Genomic DNA, 23,046 nt, shown 5'->3' on the forward strand with positions numbered 1-23,046 from the left:
TCGTGGAATGGGGTATATCAATATTATTTAATCAACAATTCAAAATATTCCCGATTAATGTCAAATAATTATTTAAAATTGTTACTGATTGTCAGTGTCTGACTGACAATATTCTATTCGACTGAGTGCGTTGTATGACAAAGATAGATTCGAAAAATTACCACGGACATTGTGTCCATTTTTTTCGAATCCTGAAAAAACCAATAAATATTTTTGAAAAATCTAAACGCAGAATGAAATAATAAATTATTACCGAGGGCCGAAAGTCCATTAGAATCAATAAAAAGTTTATTTTGAATGAGATATTTGAAATTAAAAATAACACTAAATTTTCTCTTAGTTTTTCACTCCTGTAACTTATTAAAATAAACATTATATAAGTTCTCAGGGACTTTCGATCCTCGCTAATAACGCAATCTTTCATTCTGCGTTTACATTTTTAAAAAATACTTATTAGTTTTCTCAGGATTCGAAAAAAATGAATCCCCATTTGAATAGCATTGCAACCGAAAAAACGTACCGATCCTCTTAAGTATCCATACATTAATTCGTGCTTTATTATAATTTATGAAAATATTTCAATTCAAAAATAATGATAGATAATAAATCTTGACATGACTTTAAATTATTTTGTTAAATGTCAAATCGAGAGGTGTGATTGGTTTTTCGTAAAGGACCCCGCACAAACCTTATGGAAAATAGGTCCCAGTGGATTTCGTTCATACTTTGGGAAAATACTCTTTGAAGCATCCTGATAAAAACTTTTCATGGGCACAACTCAATCGTATGAAGGATTTTCAAGATATAGAGGCCAAAACTCGGAAAATTATAAGATTTACGGGGTATTTCAATTCCGTGAGTTAATGGTTATTTGGCAACATGTAGAAGTTTTGATCAAGGAAAAGTTCTAGTAGTCTAGGATATTTTCCTGGCTATCCAATGGCGACTTTTACTTTGACCTTGACCTTCAACGGACGTCATCTTCTAGAGTTTCGAGGGTTTTCGGCATTCAATGAATATAATCAGATTACTCATGGGTTTTTGGGATCGCTAAACACGAATATGCCATCAGAATTGCACTCCGGATGACGTGGTGGCCAGGGCCTCTGCAAGGGACGTCATCTTCTAAAGTTTCGATGGTTTTCGGCATTTAGTTGATCCAAATGAATTACTGGAGGGTTTTTTGAGGTCGCTATACACGAATATGCCACCAGAACTAACTCCCGGAGCACCTGGTTTCCAAGGTCAATGAAAGGGGCTCCTGGAGTTTCGAGGGTCTTTGGTACTACATTGATGCAAACGGATTACTCATAGGTTTTTGGAGTTGCTGAACACGAATACCCCATCAGAACAGACATCGGAGTACCTGGTGCGAAAGGCACGTCATGCTTTGGAGATTCGAGAGCTTTCGGTACTAAATTAATGTAAACTAATTACTCACAGGTTTTTGGGGCTGCTGAATGTGAATTCGATATCATATTCAATCCACAGAGCACCTGGTGCCTAAGACAGGTCTTCTTCTGGGGTTTCGACAGGTTTCGGCATTAAATAGATGACATCAAAGCAAAAAAACAGAGAAGAATGGAGAACTCATGGGGATCAATTTGTCCAAATATGACACTTATTAAAACACTTGTTAAAAATACTTGGGTCGAATCTGATGGCGTATTGGCGTAATAAGCGACCCCAAAAAGCCATGAGTAATCCATTTTCATCAATTTAATGCTGAAAACCCTCGAAACTCCAGAATATGACGTGCCATAGTACATGTTCGGTAGTATGCATGTATGCATGTTCGGCAACTCCAAAAACCTAAGAGTAATCGATTTGATTCCTCCGAAACTCCATAAGATAACCTGCCTTAGGCACCAGGTGCTTCTGTGTCTGTGTTGATCACGTATTCGTGTTCAGCAACCCCAAAAACCTATAACTAATCCGTTTGCATTAATGTAGTACCAAAGACCCTCGAAATTCCAGGAGCCCCTTTTATTGACCTTGGAAACCAGGTGCTCCGGGAATCGGTTCTGGTGGCATATTCGTGTATAGCTACCTTAAAAACCCTCCAGTAATTCATTTGGATCAATTAAATGCCGAAAACCATCGAAACTTTAGAAGATGACGTCTCTTGCAGAGGCCCTGGCCACCACGTCATCCGGAGGGCCGGAATATGCCATCAATTCTGATGGCATATTCGTGTTTAGCGATCCCAAAATCCCATGAGTAATCTGCTTATATCAATTGAATGCCGAAAACCCTCGAAACTCTAGAAGACGACGTCCGTTGAAGGTCAAGGTCAAAGTAAAGGTCGCCATTGGATAGCCAGGGAAAAATCCTAGACTACTAGTACTTTTCCTTGATCCAAACTTCTACATGTTGCCAAATAACCAGTAACTCACGGAATTGGAATACCCCGTAAATCTTATAATTTTCCGAGTTTCGGCCTCTATATCTTGAAAATCCTTCATACGATTGAGTTGTGCCAATGAGAAGTTTTTATCAGGATGCTTCAAAGAGTATTTTCCCAAAGTATGAACGAAATCCACTGGGACCTATTTTCCATAAGGTTTGTGCGGGGTCCTTTTAGGACAAAACTGCATTAAGTTGTGTAGAATAAATAATACACACTGAAAAAATTAAAAATTTAATTTGAAATGAATACAAAATGAATAACTTTTACAGCGAACAAGTGTGGAATTTAAATATATGTATTACAATTCGAAATATACATTTTAAACGTTATTTTTTTGTATTTAGATTTAGTGCAATTCCGTTATCTGTGATTACAACAACGAAGTGATTCACGAACAATAATTGTCACTCTGAACACAGGTTTACATTGGGAAAAAAAGTGTACCAGTTTTATATGACGCGAAGTGTACGTATGTACGTACGTATGTATGTACGTCCCAAGTAGCAATTTTACGACCTGCAACCAATTTTGTCCTAATGGGACGTTAAATTTAAGGACAAAATTGGTTCAAAATAAGCCTTAACCAAGGACAACGTCTGTTTTTCCTATGGACCAAAGTTGCTGCTAATAAGTAATATATTCTGATGACCAACCGACATCGGGAATAACGACGTCAATTATTAGGATAAGGTTTGACGTTAAGCTGACGTCGGTCTTAACCTATCTGTAGTATAAGTGCAATTAAGTGGCATACATCAACGACTACTCAACGTCGGAAATTACAACGTATTTTTTAGGATAGATGCCAACGTTCAGAGGACGTTGGTGTTTTATCGAGTATGGTAGACGTATTTTTCGGGAAGACGACAACGACAATCCAACGTTGAGAATACCAACGTTAATTATTAGGTTAAGGTTTAACGTTAAGCTGACGTCGGGTATAACCTCTATACTACAATGTAATTTACTGGAAGACATTTAACGACTGCTCAACGTCGGGGATTACAGAGTATTTATTAGTATCGAACCCAACGTTCAGGACACGTCGGATGTTTTCTCAGTAGGTATATGGTAGATTGCTGCGTGTACTTGCGGGAAGGTGAATACGACAATACAACGTAGGTAAAAACAACGTAGTACTTAAGTAAAGTTGTATACGTTAACCTGACGTCAAAGTTTTTTTATAAGATACCTGTAATTTACTAAAAAACGTCGACGACTATCCAACGTCGTAAAGTAAATTTTCGACAATTGGTTGTTTAGTTTCCATCTACAAAACGACGTAAAAATTTGCTGATTAGGGCCTATCTGACTTGACTCATCTTGACTTATATGACTATAATATGACAGATATTACATTGCATAACATAACCTTACTTTTTTACACTTGGTTTTTCTAGTTTTTCTATAAACAGTATATTACCACCAGATTAAGGCGTGTTCACGACGACGACCGGTCGTCGGGAGTCTGTCGTCAAGACCAGGTTTTTTGCGCTTACTTTAGGACGTATTAGGTATACCAATAGGTAAATTCGAGGTGTGCAAGGTAAAAATAGGTTATACTAAAGGTCGGCAGGGGGTGTCCTTGTCCAAATCAATTAAAATGTAGTGCAATTTAGGTCGCGAGTCAAATCCGATATTAATGAAAGATCGCCATGGTTCAGCCATTTTTTGAAACATAATGTTTGGCAATTTTTTTGCTAGATTTTAACGAATATTTGATTTTAATTAACGAATTTTGTTTATATATAAATCAAGGATAATTTTGTATGGGTCTAGACATAATAATATGTTTTTTTAATTACGATGGTTATTTCTATTTTTACCGTTTTGTTCGATTTAACCTGTAAATTTATGAGGCGCTTTCAGTTTTTAGCAATTTTTATACCTAGTTTAACAGTACACTTCCTTGCATTTGTGAATTTTCGACCACCGCATTATGCAATGAGGCAGAAGATTAATAAAATAATTATACAAGTCACTTAGGTTATATTCTGAATAGAGTAGGAACCTACTTAAATAAGTATCAACAGGCCGTCATGCATCTTAGTGTCTGATGATTTAATATCCTCCAAGATTATTAACCTATTTGGTAAAAATGAAGTGTGTCGGCCGTACTTCTGTGGTAGAGAATTTTATACTATTACTTTACAAGACCAAAGTCCTAAAAACTAACGTAATTTGACGATAAAATATCTCGAGCTGAGAAGTCGAGAGGGGGACGTCGAGGCAACCCGTATTTCTATTCCCCACTTAGGTGCAAATAGCGGTTTTCTGACCGTCCGCGTCGTCGCAACGTCGCGTATTAACGTTGGGGCATTTAATCCAACGTTAAGACGTCGTAATATTACGTCCAATTGCTTCTTGGGGTACGTAAGTCGCCACCGCCCAGCAAAAACTACCGGACCGATTTCGATGAAATTCGGTATGAGTAAGTTTAAGAGAATTTTGTCGAGAAACTAAGCTTTTAAAAAATCACTCAAAGGGGGGCCGAGATAGGGGGTTATTTAGGGCCCATTTTTGCAAATTTTGACCGAAACGAATGAAATTTAACTCAAAGTTAGCTCATCGACAGGTAAATAGAAATACGGAATTTGACATTTCCAAATTCAAAATAGCGGCCAACATAACCGACCGCCCACCCGACACATTTCCCTATCTATCTAAAAACTTGTTTAAGATAAGTTTAATTTGAAAAAGTCGTTATATAGCCTAAAGATGGGGCTGGCTATAAGAAGAATATTATCGTTTTTCAGAAAAAGTTATGGGTTGCCGATATTTAAGGGGTCAAAATTTGACATAATTTTGAACTAGATTTTCTCAAGAATGGCTCCAAGGAATTTGTTTATTTTTTGATATATTTTCGATATCCTATCGGTAAATTGAATGACATTAGTCAGATTTCTTAACTCCCCATAGGCGGGGAGTTATGAATTTTTTATAAAAAAATATTCGAGTGCCCGTAACTTCCTTTGTAATAAAAACTAAAATTTGAAATTTTGCAGACATATATGGTACTTTATTATCTATGATCACGAAAAATTTTACCCAAAATATGGCTTCCCGTTGAACCGGAAATGAAAAAAAATCTTAATTTTTTAAGATAGATCCTATATATTTTTAAGAAATTTTGAAAGAACGCAAAATTACCTCTCCAATGACATAAAACTCGTTGCTGTAGCTCAAAAACTCGAAAAGTTACAGTAAATAGAAATTTTGCTATAATCTTGTGTGTGTCTCTCTCAGGCGATCATAGCAGAGCATTATTATAGGGCAGTCAATGAGGGTATTTGGCTCCGAATTCTATCTTACTACATCGATGTACTTGATATTTTCACAGTAAGTAGGGAATAGCTCAAGAAACAAAATCTACACTATATAGGTACTATGGCGCTTTTTATCTTGGGGCGGTTCGCACCCCTTTATGGGGGGTGGAAAATTTGTTGGTCAAAATAAGCAAGGAAGTGGCTGGAGAACCTATTTCTAAGCAAAAACTGGTCTATACTTTTTTTTTGAGAACTCAATACTTTTTGAGTTATGCGTAGTTGAAAATTGGCCATTTTCATTGAAAAATGACACCTTTTCGAACGGTTTTTTGTGAATACCTTAAAAACTATGCATCGAACTAAAAACACTATATAAAACATTTTTTAGATTATAAATAACAAAGAGATTCGTTCCTTCGTAAATGTTCTATTTATAATACAAAAAGAAATATGGTAGGTGAAAAGAGTTTGTTTTTTGGTGTATGCTCAAATTGGTGTATTCAACTTGAAATAACAGAGGAACGGTAGGTTTTAGGTGTATAATGCTACCAACGCCTTTTGTAGTGTTTGAAAATGCCTTTAAAACGAGCACCGTTAAATGTCGGTTACATTCAAACTAAGCGAGATATGGTGCAAAAAAATATATGACTAATGACTAATGTACTTTAAGGAAAAATGAGAAGTACATACATTTAACCCCACCATCCACCAGAATTTAAATGCATTGTTTTTCTTCTGCAATACCTTTTAATATAGTGTTAGTTCCACTTTCAAAAAGTTGAACGGGTTTAAAATGAATGGTTTTTGTAAAAAAAGTGATCAAATTATAGAATGCATTTTTAAATTTTCTTAAAAATCTTCCTTTTTCTCCATGTAATTCGAAAATAAAAATGTTCCATCCCCGAGAAGTGGTGGGAACCGCCCCCATGATAAAAGCGCCATAGTATATAGGATAGACATTGAATTAGGAGATTGGGCTACTCCCAAAATTTCATTAAAATCCATGCAGTAGGATAGAATTCGGAGGTAATATCTTGTTCCTAATCTCGCGCATTGACTGGCGTAAGAGAAATAGAATGAAATGCAAATATTGTAAACTATTAATTTCTCAGAAAAATTAACTAATTTGAAATGAAAGTATGACTATAATATTCTATTGATTTATGCAATAATGTATACATCTATAGTGTGTCCCCGAAATATGGCATCGAACATTTTCTCAAATGCAGGAATTAATAATGCGTAGAACCATAAAATATTTTCAAGTATACAAGGTGTTTCTAAAATATCAAAATAACGAGTAACTTTGTTATTTTTATAGAATGCCAGCATCTACTACGATAACGATAATAGATCGGTACGATAAAGTTATCGGGCGGCCCTTCCGTCCATCGTTTTTTTAATTTACTTAATAAGTTTGAAGATAATCTTGGACTTAACATATTTATTATAAATTAGTTAAATCCAAAATTGTCTTTAAACTGTTTCCGCAAATTAAAAAAAAATAGAGAGTCGTGTAGAGAAAAAAAATACCTTTATAATGATGTGCCACTCGACTACACTTGCTATTTAAAAAAAATTGGGGGTGGATGCGGTTCAGTAGGGGGTTGCATTTGGGGGCAGAATTTTGCATGAAAAATTTCGTTAAGACACACTGTATATTGACATGCTGTGGGATATGTTTACATAACTTTGGTCAATAAATATAAAAACATAAAGTATACCAAAATTATTGTTTTAATACTATAATCTACCTTTTTCTCGAAAATCTCCATGGATGATATAATAACAATAATCAAGTTACCAAATGCAGTGGTTAATAAAAAGCTAGCTTGCAATAAAGCCTTCATTGAGGTCGGGGCTTGAGAGTACGAAAACTCTAATCCTGTGATGACAAACATAACTTCTGCGGCAGTTATAATAATATATTGCGGAAGCAACCAAGCTATATGAACCGAATTGGGTTTTGTCACTACCACATAATCCATTTTCATTACTATCTGAAAGAAAACAATTATAGATGAGTAAACAATATTAAATTGATAGTAAAGATGATTCAGATTTGTCGGAATGGGACGTTTCATCGCCGCCGGTTCATCGCCGCCGTTTCGATGCCGCCGGTTCATCGCCAGTCCATTTCATCGCCATCCGTTTCATCGCCGACCGTTTCATCGCCAGTTAGTCAGTTGATTTTGTATTATGGGAGATGACACGACACGACGTTAAATTCAGTTCAAAGCTTATGACAAATAAAAAGATAAAAAATACTATTATATTAATTTACTGTTCTATTTCTACTTCCCCTAAATTTGATATTAAATAGTATTAAATTTTTAGTGTTAAATTATATTTTATATTATAAAAGTTTAAAAGTCTATTAAAAGATTAATGTATGGCAACGGGAATGGTCATATCTCGCATTTCCTAGAATTCCTAATTAATACTAAAAATAAATAATAAATGTAACTGTCAAAAATTCGGAATTATATCAGTTAGCGATTAACAAACTGGCGATGAATCGGCCGGCGATGAACTGGCGGCATCGAAACGGCGGCGATGAACTGGCGGCGATGAAACGTCCTAGACCCCAGATTTGATTACAGAACAAGGCCACTACTATGTGCTTATATGTATTTCGGCTTTAACTTAGCCTCATCGGAGCACCTGTGTAGAACCACTGAACTGAACTGAAAATATTTTCATCTCTTCGGTGTAATTATTAAAATATGTAACTACCAAAGATGCAACTAGTACCATCTATGAATAGTATCATATACTCTAAGTACTGACGAGGCAACGAAGCATTAAACCTAGGAATTTTGTGCAGTAAGATGAATCGTCATGCAACTTTTTGCATTCGATTCGAGAGAGTGTCAGGCAATTTTATGAACTAAATTGATCTCCGGCAAAGATTTTTGTGCATGAGAAAATGCATCTTTAAAGTGCATCTCGAAGATATGGATAATATAAGTTACCTATGGTATCACGATAAATCGTTTTTTTCAATTATAGCGCCATCTATCCACAATTCGAAAAAATGTCTCAAATAAAATTTGTTTTTAAGTAAGCAATCCAAATCTGCAATAACAAATGGGGTTTCCATTTAAGATTTTAAAGTTACCCCCACCCCACCTCCAGGGTCGTCTTTAGTGTCATTCGATAGATTTTTGAAAAATATGGAACGCGTATTTTTTAGTTTTTTGATCCAATCTTTATTTTGCGAATTATTCGATCGTCTCGCGAATTATTCGATCTTCCCAGGCGACGAGCTCCACCCTGGGCACTAGGTACCTCGGAGACCATCGCCGTCATGCAATTTGTGTTCACTGACCTCCAAAACCCCCAAATATAAAAATTTAACGCATTTCCGTCAATATTTCCTGAGTTCTAAATTTTTCATTTTCCATCTCTTCGAGATTCACTTTGAAAATCCATTTTCTTATGCACAAAATTTTTTGCCGGAGATCAATTTAATTCACAAAATTGCCTAACACTCTCTTAATGTTGTTCTGAAGCTATTTCCTTGTGGCATTTTTATAACTAACTATTTAAATGGGAAATGAGCCACAATTAAATTGAAAAAATAATTTTATTAACGTTTCGACGCCCAAATCGGGTGTCGTTGTCAAAATACAAAATACTACTAGATTAAACAAAAATGTTGCTTAGAAAAAAATTCTTCTAATAATTTATTTAATCTGACTCATTTATAGCAGCAATTCAGACATATATTATACATTTTAAAGTAGAAGACATTAAAATTATATTATGAGTTGATTCCTGGGACGACTTTACTGAAAGATAGTTCATTCGATTACATGAAATCAACCCCAACCCAACAGAATATCAAGTTTAGAACTGGATTCTACAACATTCACAAGAAATAATACGAGGAAAATATCAATACCATATAAAAGGACTATCCCAGAAACTTAAAACAATAGGAAATAAATTCAACATTTCAACAACATTCAAAACAACAAACACATTGAGATCTATTCTATCTAAAACTAAACCTAACAATGAACACGAAAGAACAAAGAATTGCATTTATAAAATACCTTGTGAATGCGAACAATTTTATTTAGGTGAAACATCAAGACCATTAAACGTTAAAATGAGTGAACATCAGTCTTATATTAAAAATAGAGAATAAAAATGTATACCATTTTTATTCAGTTGCAATGCGAAGGCAAAACAATCTTACTTTTCAATTAGAATACGGAGTGCAGTCCAGTCCCTTGAATCGCGATTTTCGGCTCTTATTGGAGCCTTCATCGGAAAGAACGTAGGCACTGTTCTCCATATTTTAACTGATTCGCGTCGAGAGGTTTTCCCACCCATTGCAACTGAAGTTAAGTCTTCACTGCAGCATCCATTTGACTTGCAAATTGTAGAAGTCTTGGAGGTGTCACCAGGAAAGTGTACCAATAAGTTTTCAATTTAAAAATCTTTTAGTAATATTTTTAATATTTTCAATATTAATAATTTACTATTAGGATTGAAAACTACTTCGCCTAAAAATAGAGAATTTGATAGATCTCAAATATGTCAACACGCATGGGATAATGAACATAGAGTTCAGTGGAGAGATTCAAGTATAGTCCTAAAAGAAACAGATAGTAAAAAGAGAAAAATCAAAGAAGCGGCTCTAATTATGCTAAATGAAACCAATTGTGTCGTAGAATGCAGTAGGATGTGGTTACCCATACTGAAAGAAGAAGTCAATAGAAAGAAAATACCACGATTAGTAAGTCAATAACATATCGAGTTAGTACATATTTTATATTTTAGTATTACATACTTATAACTATGTATTATTAATATTATTTATAATTTAAACAACATATATATTAAAATCAGAATTTGGTATTAGTTTTGAAAGTAAACTAAATGTAAGACCAAATACTTACGATGTCGGGGTAGTATCATGAGGTTTTTCCTGGTTTTCCCTCGTGATTTACTATGAAATCTCTAACGCGAGAATTTTACTGTCACCGTTGCATTTGGTTGTCTTTTTAAAGACAGATCACATGCTACGATAATTTTGTGACGGATATTCTTGGGTTGGGGTTGATTTCATGTAATCGAATGAACTATCTTTCAGTAAAGTCGTCCCAGGAACGCAACTCATAAATATTGGCAATATAATTTTAAAGACTTTTACTTTAAAATGTATAATATATATCTGAATTGCCGATATAAATGAGTCAGATTAAATAAATTATTAGAAGAATTTTTACTAAGCAACAACATTTTTGTTTAATTTAGTAGTATTTTGTATTTTGACAACAACAGCCGATTTGGGCGTCGAAACGTTAATAACATTATTTTTTCAATTTAATTGTGGCTTATTTCCCATTTACATAGTTAATAACACTCTCTTGAATAGAATGCAAACAGTTGCATGACGATTCATTTTACTGCACAATATTTCTGCTTTTTAGTGCTTCGTAAGGCTTCGTTGCTTCAGCCTAATTACAACGTTGTCAGCCCCAATAGTCAGGTAGTTTGGTCAGGGTGTGTTTTATATATATTGTTAAGATATGTAAAATTTGAATTAATATGGTTTCGATCTTAATATTTTAGAAAAGTTAAAACATATAATAAAAATATACCAAAATTCATTTCGAAGAAATGAAAGTCAATTATCTTTGGATGGCCGTAGGTAAACAAAATTTAAATAGGGATTAAGTATTTTCTTTGTACAGTTAGTATGATAAGGAAGTGGTTATGTGTTTGGACAATGAGACCGGGTTAGGGAACAATTGTATTTAGAAATTTAAATGAATGTAATCTCCTTAAAAAACCGATTGGCATGTAATTAGTTTTAGGAAATTTCTAATGGTAGGAAAAGTTGGTGTTGAATCTGACATTGACAATTTGGAATTTAATTCTTTGGAATGGTTGTCAGTGGACTTTCATAATTTTTTACATAATTTAATTTTACGGTAGAATAATTTTTTCAACGTTACTGTTTAGTGCTGGCCTTTAAACGAATGTGATTCTAGACGATAGTTGTTAAATGATCGTCAAGTCGAATAGTGGTGATCTCTGAGAGTCTCCTGAAGTAGTAAGGCAGATAAATGAATAGCTGTGAGTTTGTTGAAATAAGTGTCCTGACGGAGGCTCATTACGTAAAGCATTGTAAGTTATATTGTTCTACTTATATTCCAAGAGTCACCGTTGCATGCCGGAACGAGAAATAGATTCAGTTTATTGAGAGGAGAAAAGGCTAGCATTGTTTTTTGAAAGATACGTGCATCTGTAGGGGGTCATTGATGACAATAGGCTTGCAATAGTTTGTTGCGAGATTGCTGACTACATAGGGGGCTGCTAAGAGTAAATTGTAGGCGACCAGAGACAAGAATTTGGACAACTCATCATCCGAGAGACAGTTTTATTTTTTTTTTGTAGAATTATTCATAACGCAAATTTCAATAAGTACTTTAGATAGTGGTAGGAGTATTTCAATAATCAGAATAGGAGATATTATTTTTAGAGGATATTTTGAGGGTGAATTTATTTCAATAGATGTTTTTGTACCATATATGTGTTTTATTCCGTTAGTCTTTGACCTTATTTATCATATGTAAAGCAAAGGAGATATTGAAGCACGAGAATATAAAACCCTGAGATTAGAGCATTAAATAGTGTGATTAAATCATAAGTGCATCATTAAAATTAAATTTAATTAATTAATTAATTATCTAATCAATTGCTTTGAGCACACCGATCTTTGAATATCACATTAATATATATATATATATATATATATATATATATATATATATATATATATATATATATATATATGTATATATATATATATATATATATATATATATATATATATATATATATATATTTTATTTTTAATTATTTTTACTTACCTCATTAATCAATAAAGTATATATTCCACCAAGTTCCAAGTTTATTTTTCCCACTTTTTTTCCTCTTGCCTCTACTGTCCAACGACCAGGACTAAAAAATTCTCTTGCGGATGAGTTTCCTGCATTTATATTAATTGATTTCTTTTTGGTTAAGGTGAATTTAACATCCATTTTGGTATAAGATAGAGTTCTAAAAACAAAAACAGACAAAATCATTTTTATATAAGAATATGAAGCTATATTATTTTTATCAGTAAATTATATTAGTCACACAATTTACTTACATAAACCAGATTCTTCTTCTTCTTCTCACCCTTTTATCGTCCATGTTTGTACATAGGCCTCTCCCATTTCCTTCCATCGGTCTCTATCCCGAGCAATATATTTCCAGTTTGTTCCGGCTATTCTTAGTGTTAATTAATTTTTAATAATAAATTTTATTTAAGTCGTCAACCCATCTTATCTGTGGTCTTCCTCTTGGTCGTTTACATTAGTAAGGTCTTCAATGTGGTATTGTTGAGTTCCAACGTTGGCCTTTCTGTCTAGCAGTATAACCTGCGAAGCTTCATTTAAGTTTGACAATTTTTGTTGTTATGTCCTCGAATATATTTTTTAACTTACCCAGTCAATTTACCTTTTTTTATCTAACACTGCTCTTTCTGTTGTGGCCAGTTTATTCATATTTGTCTTGGTTAGGGTCCAGGTTTGACATCCATATGTTATGATAGGAAAGATGAACTGGTTGAACACTTTGCTCATCAAGTATTGGGGTATTTTGCGGTTCTTAACCATGCTAGTTTTGCTCTTCTAGTAATTCCCGCACTTTGTTTTAGGGGAGTGCATATAGATTTTCACTTCGGAAAAACTCAAACAAGATAGAACTTTCTGTAATTTCATTAAGAAATGTTTAATAAACAACATATCAAAAAGTTCTACTCGAGAAGTGGGTGCTTCATTTTTTATTAAACAAATGAACTACGAAATTAGATGTTTTTTTAAAACTCCGAAAATATAAACTTTAGAAAAAAACTGACTTGACCATTGAAAAATTCAGAAAATTTTAGAAAAAAACCTTATATAAACATTTTTCTAAAATTAAATCTGTAGCTTCTATAATTTTTTATTTATAACGCTAAAGTCACCCTTCTCACAAACATTGGCGCACTGTAAACTAGCGTACGCCGAAGTGCATGCTTGAGTTATTTTAATGTAATTCTTTAACTAGTGGATCAACTGAAATTTTACAAATTGGTCATGAAAAAAGAGCAATTAAGCTATCTTATGGTTATAATAAAAAGAAATAAAATGTATGGGGATAAGTACGGTGTGGGCGGAAAGTGAGACTTACATGAATTTTGTTTAAAAATGATTTAAAAATGTGTAACTAATACAATTTTTCTTCTTACCTTTCAAACATCTTACCTAATGATGATTTATTAAAAAAAATCTCAAAAATTTAATTCAAATGATACGACGTCTCAAAAAATGTAATTTTTTGAAAATTTCTTAGTTTTACAGAATTACCACCACTTTATGACGGTATTACTCAAGTTTGAACAGATTTATTACAGTTTTATAAGTGATTTTTTAAAGCTTAGAATGCAGTCTTTAAAATGCACTAAATTATTTTACTTTAGAAATGAAATAAACTATTTCTTTTTGAGAAAATTAAGAAAGATAACAAAAATGTAATACAAAAACCGAAAACTACCAGCTAAAAAATGTTTATACAAAGTGATCAATACTTTTTTCTGTAAAACTTACCTAAAATACATTTAATAATATGCTTCAACAATAATAAATGTTCAACAAAAAAAATTTTTTAGCTCTTATACAGTATGTCTGCGTAACTTGGAACCTATTGATAACTTTTTTATTATCAGTTTACGAAAAAAAGATATTCTTTATAAAATATTTTGCATCGTATATAATCTATGATGCAACCATCAAATATCAAATTTTATTAATTTTATACGAGGAATGTCAAAAAGTATAAATTTCACTCAAGAGTAAAGTACCTTTATATTTCACAATATCGAAAATTGTTATTAACATAAGTTGTTTGGAAATAAAAAATATGTTTCAGTGTTCAATTATATCCTCCTAATTAAAATATTGTGAATAATAAAGGCACTTAACTCTTAAGAAAAAATCATACTTTATACATACCTCGTATAAAATTGTAAAAGTTTGATAGCTGATGATTGCATCTTAGATTTTAGACCAGATAAAGCATTTTATGAAGAATAACTTTTTTTCGTAAAATTGATAATAAAATAGTTATCATAATTGTAATAAAATGATGATGGGTATCCGTAATTTGAGAAAAAATTGAATTTTTTTTTCGATTAGAATGATGTAATTGTATATTAAAACATGATTTTTAATTTCAAATAACTTTTCATAATAGCATTTTTTGATATTCTGGAATATAAAGGTACTTTACTCTTTAACGAAATTCATATTTTTGACATAACTCGTACAAAATTGATAAAATTTGCGATCTGATGGTTGAGTTTTATATTTTTCACTATCCAGAGCATTTTATGAAGAATAACTTTTTTTTTGTAAAATTGATAATAAAAAAGTTTTCCGTGTGGTTCCTAGCTACGCAGACATACTGTATAAGAGGTTCTGTATAAGAATTTTCAAATTGCAATGCCATATTCGGATTCAACATAATCAAAAACAAAATAGAAACATATTTGATCAAAGTAAAATGATGAATTCAACGATATTTTTAAAATTATTTATACAAAACGATTGTTATTGTTTAAACAATTAATTAACAATTAGCGGCCAAATCTGCGAGTAGAACTTTTAACTTTAACATGTATATAAACTAACAAAAAAAGTATTAAAAAAATATAAGCTTGTTTGAATTTTTCCGAAACAATGCATGTTTTCGTTCTAATTGCACTCCCCTATTTCTCTTTGTCCAGTTTCAGGATTTGGTCTGGGTATATACAGTGTGTCCCTGTAAGTTGTATCCATATGGAAAACTTTTTTATTATTAATTTTACGAAAAAAAGTTATTCTTTATAAAAAGCTCTGCATGGTCCAAAACCTAAGATTTAACCATCAAATATCAAATTTTTTGAATATTATACGAGGTATGTCAAAAAGTTTGAATTTCACTCAAGGATTAAGTAGCTTTATTTTTCACAATATTGAAAATTGCTATTATGAAAAGTTGTTTGGAATTAAAAACTGTATTCTAGTATGCAATTACATCCTTCTAATTGAATTTTTTTTTAATTATGGATAACTAACTACATTATTTTCAGTTATTTTAATTCAGATAACTCTTTTATTATTTACGAAAAAAAGTGATTCTTAATAAAAAGTTCTGCATGGTCTAAAATCTAAAATACAACCATCTTGTCAAATTTTATCAATTTTATACGAGGTATGTCAATAAATATGAATTTCGCTCAAGAGTAAAACACGTTTATTTTTCACAATATCGAAAATTGTTATTATGAAAAGTTATTTAGAATTAAAAACTATGTTTTACTATGTAATTACATCCTTTTAATTGAAATATTTTGAACTATAAAGGTACTTTACTTTTGATCTAAATTTATATTTTTTGAAATACCTCGTATAAAATTGATAAAATTTGATATAAGATGGTTGTATTTTAAGTTTTAGACCATCCAGAACTTTTTATTAAGAATCACTTTTTTTCGTAAAATTAATAATAAAAGAATTATCAGAATTGAAATAACTGAAAAAATAATGATAGTTATCCATAATTTCTCAAAAAAAATTTTTTTCAATTAGAAGGATGTAATTGCATATTAGAATATAGTTTTTAATTCCAAACAACTTTCCATAATAGCAATTTCCAATATTACGAAAAATAAAGCTACTTTACTCTTGAGTGAAATTTAAACTTTTTGACATACCTCGTATAATATTAAAAAAAATTGATATTTGATCGTTAAATCTTAGGTTTTGGACCATTAGTCTGGGCTGATTATCGGAGAATGGGCCATTTTTGGGAAAAGTTATTTACCAGCAATTTTATTGCTGGAATCGAAGCTTATGATTATACAGGGTGTCCCGAAAAGATTGGTCATAAATTATACCACACATTCTAGGGTCAAAAATAGTTCGATTGAATTTAACTTACCTTAGTACAAATGTGCTCATAAGAAAAGTTATAGCCTTTTGAAGTTACAAAATGAAAATCGATTTTTTTCAATATATCGAAAACTATTAAAGATATTTTATTGAAAATGGACATGTGTTATTCTTACGGCAGGATGATCTTAAAACAAAATTATAGTGAGATTTGTCCATCCCATAAAAATTTTATGGGGGTTTTGATCCCTTAAACCCCCCCAAACTTTTATGTAAGTTCCAATTAATTCATTATTGTGGTAACATTAGTTAAACATAACGTTTTTAAAACTTTTTTGCCTCTTAGTATTTTTTCGATAAGCGAGTTTTTATCGAGATGCGGCTTCTTTTTAATATATTTACATAAAATTTTTATGGGAGTTTTGTTCCTTTAAACCCCCCAAATGTTTGTGTACGTTCCAATTAAACTATTATTGTAGTACCATTAGTTAAACACAGTGTTTTTAAAACTATTTTGCCTCTCAGTCTTTTTTTGATAAGTCACCTTTTATCGAGATGTGGCTTCTTTTTCAAAATATACCTAAAAATGTAAATTATAAATACATTTTCAGATTATGAACAGGTCTCTATAATCGTATTTAACCATATGCAAATATGTGGTGGATTCGATAAATATTCAAAATATCTCGATAAACACTGGCTTATCGAAAAAGTCCTAAGGGGCAAAAAAGTTTTAAAAATAGTGTGCCTAACTAATGGTGCCACAATAATAATTAAATTGGAACGTACACAAAAGTTTGGGGGGGATTAAGGGAACAAAATCCCCATAAAATTTTTATGGGGTACACAAATTTTACTTTAATTTTTATTTAAGATGCTGCTGCCATAGGAATGCCACGTGTCCATTTTCAATGAAAAATCTCTAATAGTTTTCGATATATGAAAAAAATTGATTTTCATTTTGTAACTTCAAAGGGCTGTAACTTTTTTGTGTGCACTATTGTATATAGGTAAGTGAGGTTCAATCATCCTATTTTTGACCCCAGAATCAGTGGTATAATTTTTATGACCAATCTTTTCGGGACACCCTGTATATATTAATATTATAGGTATGCAAAGTCCGCAGATAGTGTGCTACTTTTTTTATTAACAAAATGGCGCCCCCAAATCGTGTTTTTTTCAATTTTTGCTCCATAACACCGAACATTTTAACTCTACACCAAAAATACTCTAATAAAAATTCACCGAAATTAAATTCTTCATATAGACATGTTTTTCCCGATCTGCTCCGACGAAAATTTTCCTCGGAAAATGCGGGTTTTCCCAACAAAATCTTTAAATTTCAAATAAAGTTTTAGATAAGAAATTATCTACCAATAGTTAAATAACTCGGTGACATAAAAGTTTTCTTGGTTTAGATTATAGTTTCAGAAGCCGGTGAGAATTAAACGAATATTTTAGCAACAATTCAATTGTTAATTAATAATTTACGGTCGCAATAATAACCAAAATAATTATGATACACTGATCAAACTTTGAAATCTTATAAATATAAGATGCCTATTTAATATTTTGTCAACAAAATATAAATTTTTAATTTTTTTGAATAATCTTTAAATGCTTAAAAAAAATAGTTATAAACAAATTAACGTTTCTCAGAAAGTTTTTATTATATTCTAATTTTAAAAAATAGGTAAAACGCGTATTTCAAAGATCTTGAAAATGAATGCTTTAAATCTTTTTTGCAACCATTTTCAAAAAAGTTATGAAATAGCAAAGTAAACATACGATTACTATGTTGTTTATAATTTTTTTTAATTCTTTCAAAGCGTAAAAGTGAGTTTAAAGTACAAGCTAATTACTTACAAAAAATATCGATTATTAGTTTAATGGTTACATTTTAATTAAAGATTATAAATATTTTTTTTTGTAACTTACACGCGCGAAAGCAGACTAATACAGTACCGTAGCTAATAACATTTTCACTCGAAGCGACAACCGCCCGCGCCCGCGACGCCGACGTACAGTAGTTAATAAATAAAATTAAGCTTCGGCTCTGTATCAAGCCTATTTTCGCGCTAAAAATTACAAAAAAAAAACATTTTTAATCTTTGATTAATATATAACCATTGAACTAATGTTTGATATTTTTTGAGAGTAATTAGTTTGTAACATAAACTCATTTTTAAGCTTTGAAACAATTAAAACAAATTATAAAAAACGGAGTAATCGTATGTTTACTTTGCTGTTTCATAACTTTTTTGCAAATGGTTGGAAAGAAATATTAAAGCATTCGTTTTCAAGACCTTTGAAATACGCATTTTAAGCATTCTTTTAAATTATAATATAATAAATAATTTCTGAGAAATGTTAATTTGTTTATAACTATTTTTGTTAAACATTTAAAGATTATGCAAAAAAATGAAAAATTTATATTTTGTCGACAAAATATTAAATAGGCATCATATCTTTATAATCTTTCTAAGTTTCATCAATGTTTCATGATTATTTTAGTTGTTATTGCGACTGTAAATTGTTAATTAACAATTGAATTGTTGCTAACATATTTGTTTAATTTTCACCGGCTTCTGAAGTTATAATCTATACCAAGAAAGCTTTTATTTCACTAAGTTATTTAATTATTGATACATAATTACTTGCCCAAAAAATTTGTTTGAAAATTCGAGATTTTGTTGGGAAAACCCACATTTTCCGAGGAAGATTTTCGTCGTAGTAAATCGGCAAAAACCTGCCTCTATGTAGAAATAAATTGGGGTGAATTTTTATTCTAGTGTTTTTGGTGTAAAGTTAAAATCTTCGGAGTTATAGACCAATAATTGAAAACAACACGATTTGGGGGCGCCATTTTGTTAATAAAAAAAGTAGCACACTATCTGCGGACTTTGCATAGCTATATTATTAATATATAGGATCATAATATTCGATTCCAGCAATAAAATTGCTGGTAAATAACCTTTCTTTGTACTTTACTAATTAGACCAGCGTATTATAACTATTTTTTTTTTGAAAATTTGAAGATTACGCAAAAAAACGAAAAATTTATATTTTGTCGATAAAATATTAAATAAGCATCTCATCTTTATAATCTTTATAAGTTTGATCAATGTATAATGATTATTTTGGTTATTATTGCGATCGTAAATTGTTAAATTAACAATTGAATTGTTGCTAAAATATTCGTTTAATTTTCACCGGCTTCTGGAATTACAATCTATACCAAGAAAGCTTTGATCTCACTAAGTTATTTAATTATTGATTAATAATTACTTACCTACTTAAAACTTTATTTGAAAATTAGAGATTTTGTTGGGAAAACCCGCATTTTCCGAGAAAAATTTTCGTCGGAGCAAATCGGGAAAAACAAATCTCTATGCAGAATTTAATTGTGGTGAATTTTTATTTGGGTGTTTTTGTTGTCAAGTTAAAATCTTTGGAGTTATAGAGCAAAAATAAAAAAAAACACGATTTTCGGGCGCCATTTTGTTTATAAAAAAAGTAGCCCACTATCTGCGGACTTTGCATACCTATATTATTAATATATAGGATCTTATAATTCGATTCCAGCAATAAAATTGCTGGTAAATAACTTTTCCATGAATTTTGCTAATTAGCCCAGAGTACATGCAGAGCTTTTTATAGAGAATAATTTTTTTTCGTAAAATTAATAATAAAAAAGTTTTCCATATGGATACAACTTACAGGGACATACTTTATATATTCCTGAACTTGCTCTATTTCACTACCATTTATATTAAAAAAAAACATTTATATTCATATTAAAAAGACAACCTTACAAAAAAATTGCATGCAGACCAATAATGAGTTACAAAACGCACTTTAAGCGAAATGGCATGTGTATAAGAGTAGAATATAGTGCGGCAGATTCGTGCAAATATTATAAGAATTGTGCATTTAATGATAGAAGCATATAATTTGGACCACATATACTACACATAAAAAGGTTCAAAATTAGATGAGGTCACCTCAGATTATGCCTTTTACAAAAATGGCGGTGATTCAAAATGGCGACTATACATATGTGACTAATAGCACGATAACTTTTGAACGAGACTTCAGATTTCAACCAAATTTGGTATATACAGGTTCTTTTTTTGATGTATAAGATCGAGGTCTTGAACCGGAAGAATCGGTTTACCAGAAGTTGTGTTTTTCCTGGTTTTTATGTAAAAATATGTTGTTTTTTTTTTCAATTATTTCACCCTGTATGTATTAATTCTTTAAATAGTTAATGCGGCCATTAAAAAGAGCGTAAAAAATTTTTTAGGAAATATTTTTAACTTTTTAGTTATGTTAATTACCATTTATTAAGTGCAAAATGTATCTTCACATGTACCTATATGCGGCAGATTCGTGCAAATATACGAATTATTGTGCATTTAATGGTAGAAGCATATAATTTGAACCACATATACTACACATGTAGAGGTTCATATTTAGATACGAGGCCATCTCAGTTTTTGTTCCTTTTACAAAAATGGCGTTGTCATTAAAATGGCGACTATAGATATGTGACTAATAGCACGATAACTTTTGAACGAGATGTCAGATTTCAACCAAATTTGGTATATAAGTTCTTTTTTTGATGAATAATATCGAGGTCTTAAAACGGAAGCATCGGTTTACCAGAATTTGTGTTTTTACTGTTTTTTATGTAAAAATATGTTGTTTCTTTTTCAATTCTTTCACCCTGTATATATTAATTTTTCAAAAAGGTGATACAGGCGTTGAAAAGAGCGTAAAAATATTTTGTAGGAAATATTTTGAACTCTTTAGTTATATTAATTACCATTTAATACATGCATTACGGATCTTCACATGTAGGTACCTATGTGCGGCAGATTCGTGCAAATAATAATATAAGAATTATTGTGAATTTAATGGTAGAAGCATATAACTTGGACCACACATACTACACATACAAAGATTTAAATTTTGATATGAGGCCATCTCAGATTTAGTCGTTTACAAAAATGGCGTGCATTCAAAATGAATATGCTGCCCATAGGTACATGTGAACATACGTTATGCATTTATTAAATGGTAATTAACACAACTGAAAAGTTTTAAATATTTCCTAAAAAATATATTTACACTCTTTTCAACGGCGTTATTACCTTTTTGAAAAATTTATATATACAGGGTGAAAGAATTGAAAAAGAAACAACATATTATTACATAAAAAAAAAACAGTAAAAACACAAATTCTGGTAAACTGATTCTTCCGGTTCAAGACTTTGATATTATTCATCAAAAAAGAACCTATATACCAAATTTGGTTGAAATCTGACGTTTCGTTCAAAAGTTATCGTGCTATTAGTCACATATGTATAGTCACTATTTTGAATGCCCACCGTTTTTGTAAAAGGAACAAAAACTGAGATGGCCTCATATCTAAATTTGAACCTTTATATGTGTAGTAAATGTGTTCTAAATTATATGCTTCTACCATTAAATTCACAATAATTCTTATAATATTTGCACGAAACTGCCGCATATAGGTACATGTGACGATACGTTTTGCATTTATTAAATGGTAATTAACATAACTAAAAAGTTCAAAATATTTCCTTAAAAATATTTTTACGCTCTTTTCAATGGTGGTATTACCTTTTTGAAAAATTAATACATACAAGGTGAAAGAATTGAAAAAAAGACAGCATATTTTACATAAAAAACAGAAAAAACACAACTTCTGGTAAACCGATTCTTCCGGTTCAAGATCTCGATCTTATGCATCAAAAAAAGAACCTATACACCAATTGTGGTTGAAATCTGAAGTCTCGTTCAAAAGTTATCGTGCTATTAGCCACAATGTATAGTCGCCATTTTGAATCCCCGCCATTTTTGTAAAAGGCAAAATCCGAGATAACCTCATATCTAAATTTGAACCTTTATATGTGCAGTATACGTGGTCCAAATTATATACAGTGGAACACCGATAAGTCGGCCCCCGATAACCCGGAAGTCCGGCTAACCCGGACCGATTTTCATCAGACAAACATTTCAACAATAAAAATGTACTATCCGTTGCCAGATAATTCGGATGGAATTCCCCAGATTATTTTGTGCTTGATATTGGCCCAGTCTCTTAATCTGGGGAATTCCATCCGAATTATCTTGCAAGGTATAGTATGTAATATAATATTTGAGAGATAATGTGTATTTGTGTAATTTGACTATGTATACTCATGGTACACGGCGGCGGCGGCAGAGCGACGGTCATTGTCTCGGATTTATCGGAAACAACAGGCACCTGTTATTCCTTTATTTATTTCAAACTGTCTTAGCATTGTTTAAAAAAGACTAAAAGACTATTTAAAAAATTCTTTTTTAAACAATGGTCTTA

General features: G+C 31.4%; 1 protein-coding gene across 1 annotated transcript in view; it reads right to left on the bottom strand.

The window, feature by feature from the left end:
* Positions 1 to 23,046, bottom strand: part of LOC126889810 (peptide transporter family 1-like) — a 121,220-nt gene that overhangs the window by 12,023 nt on the left and 86,151 nt on the right. The window contains exons 8-9 of the mRNA XM_050658469.1: positions 12,570 to 12,759; positions 7,431 to 7,676 (exon numbers count right to left, since the gene is read on the bottom strand). Of these exons, the coding sequence (XP_050514426.1) occupies positions 7,431 to 7,676; positions 12,570 to 12,759 (436 nt within the window). The remainder of the gene's footprint in view (positions 1 to 7,430; positions 7,677 to 12,569; positions 12,760 to 23,046) is intronic.

The sequence above is a fragment of the Diabrotica virgifera genome, chromosome 8 (assembly GCF_917563875.1).
Source record: "Diabrotica virgifera virgifera chromosome 8, PGI_DIABVI_V3a".
Taxonomy (NCBI): Eukaryota; Metazoa; Arthropoda; class Insecta; order Coleoptera; family Chrysomelidae; genus Diabrotica; species Diabrotica virgifera.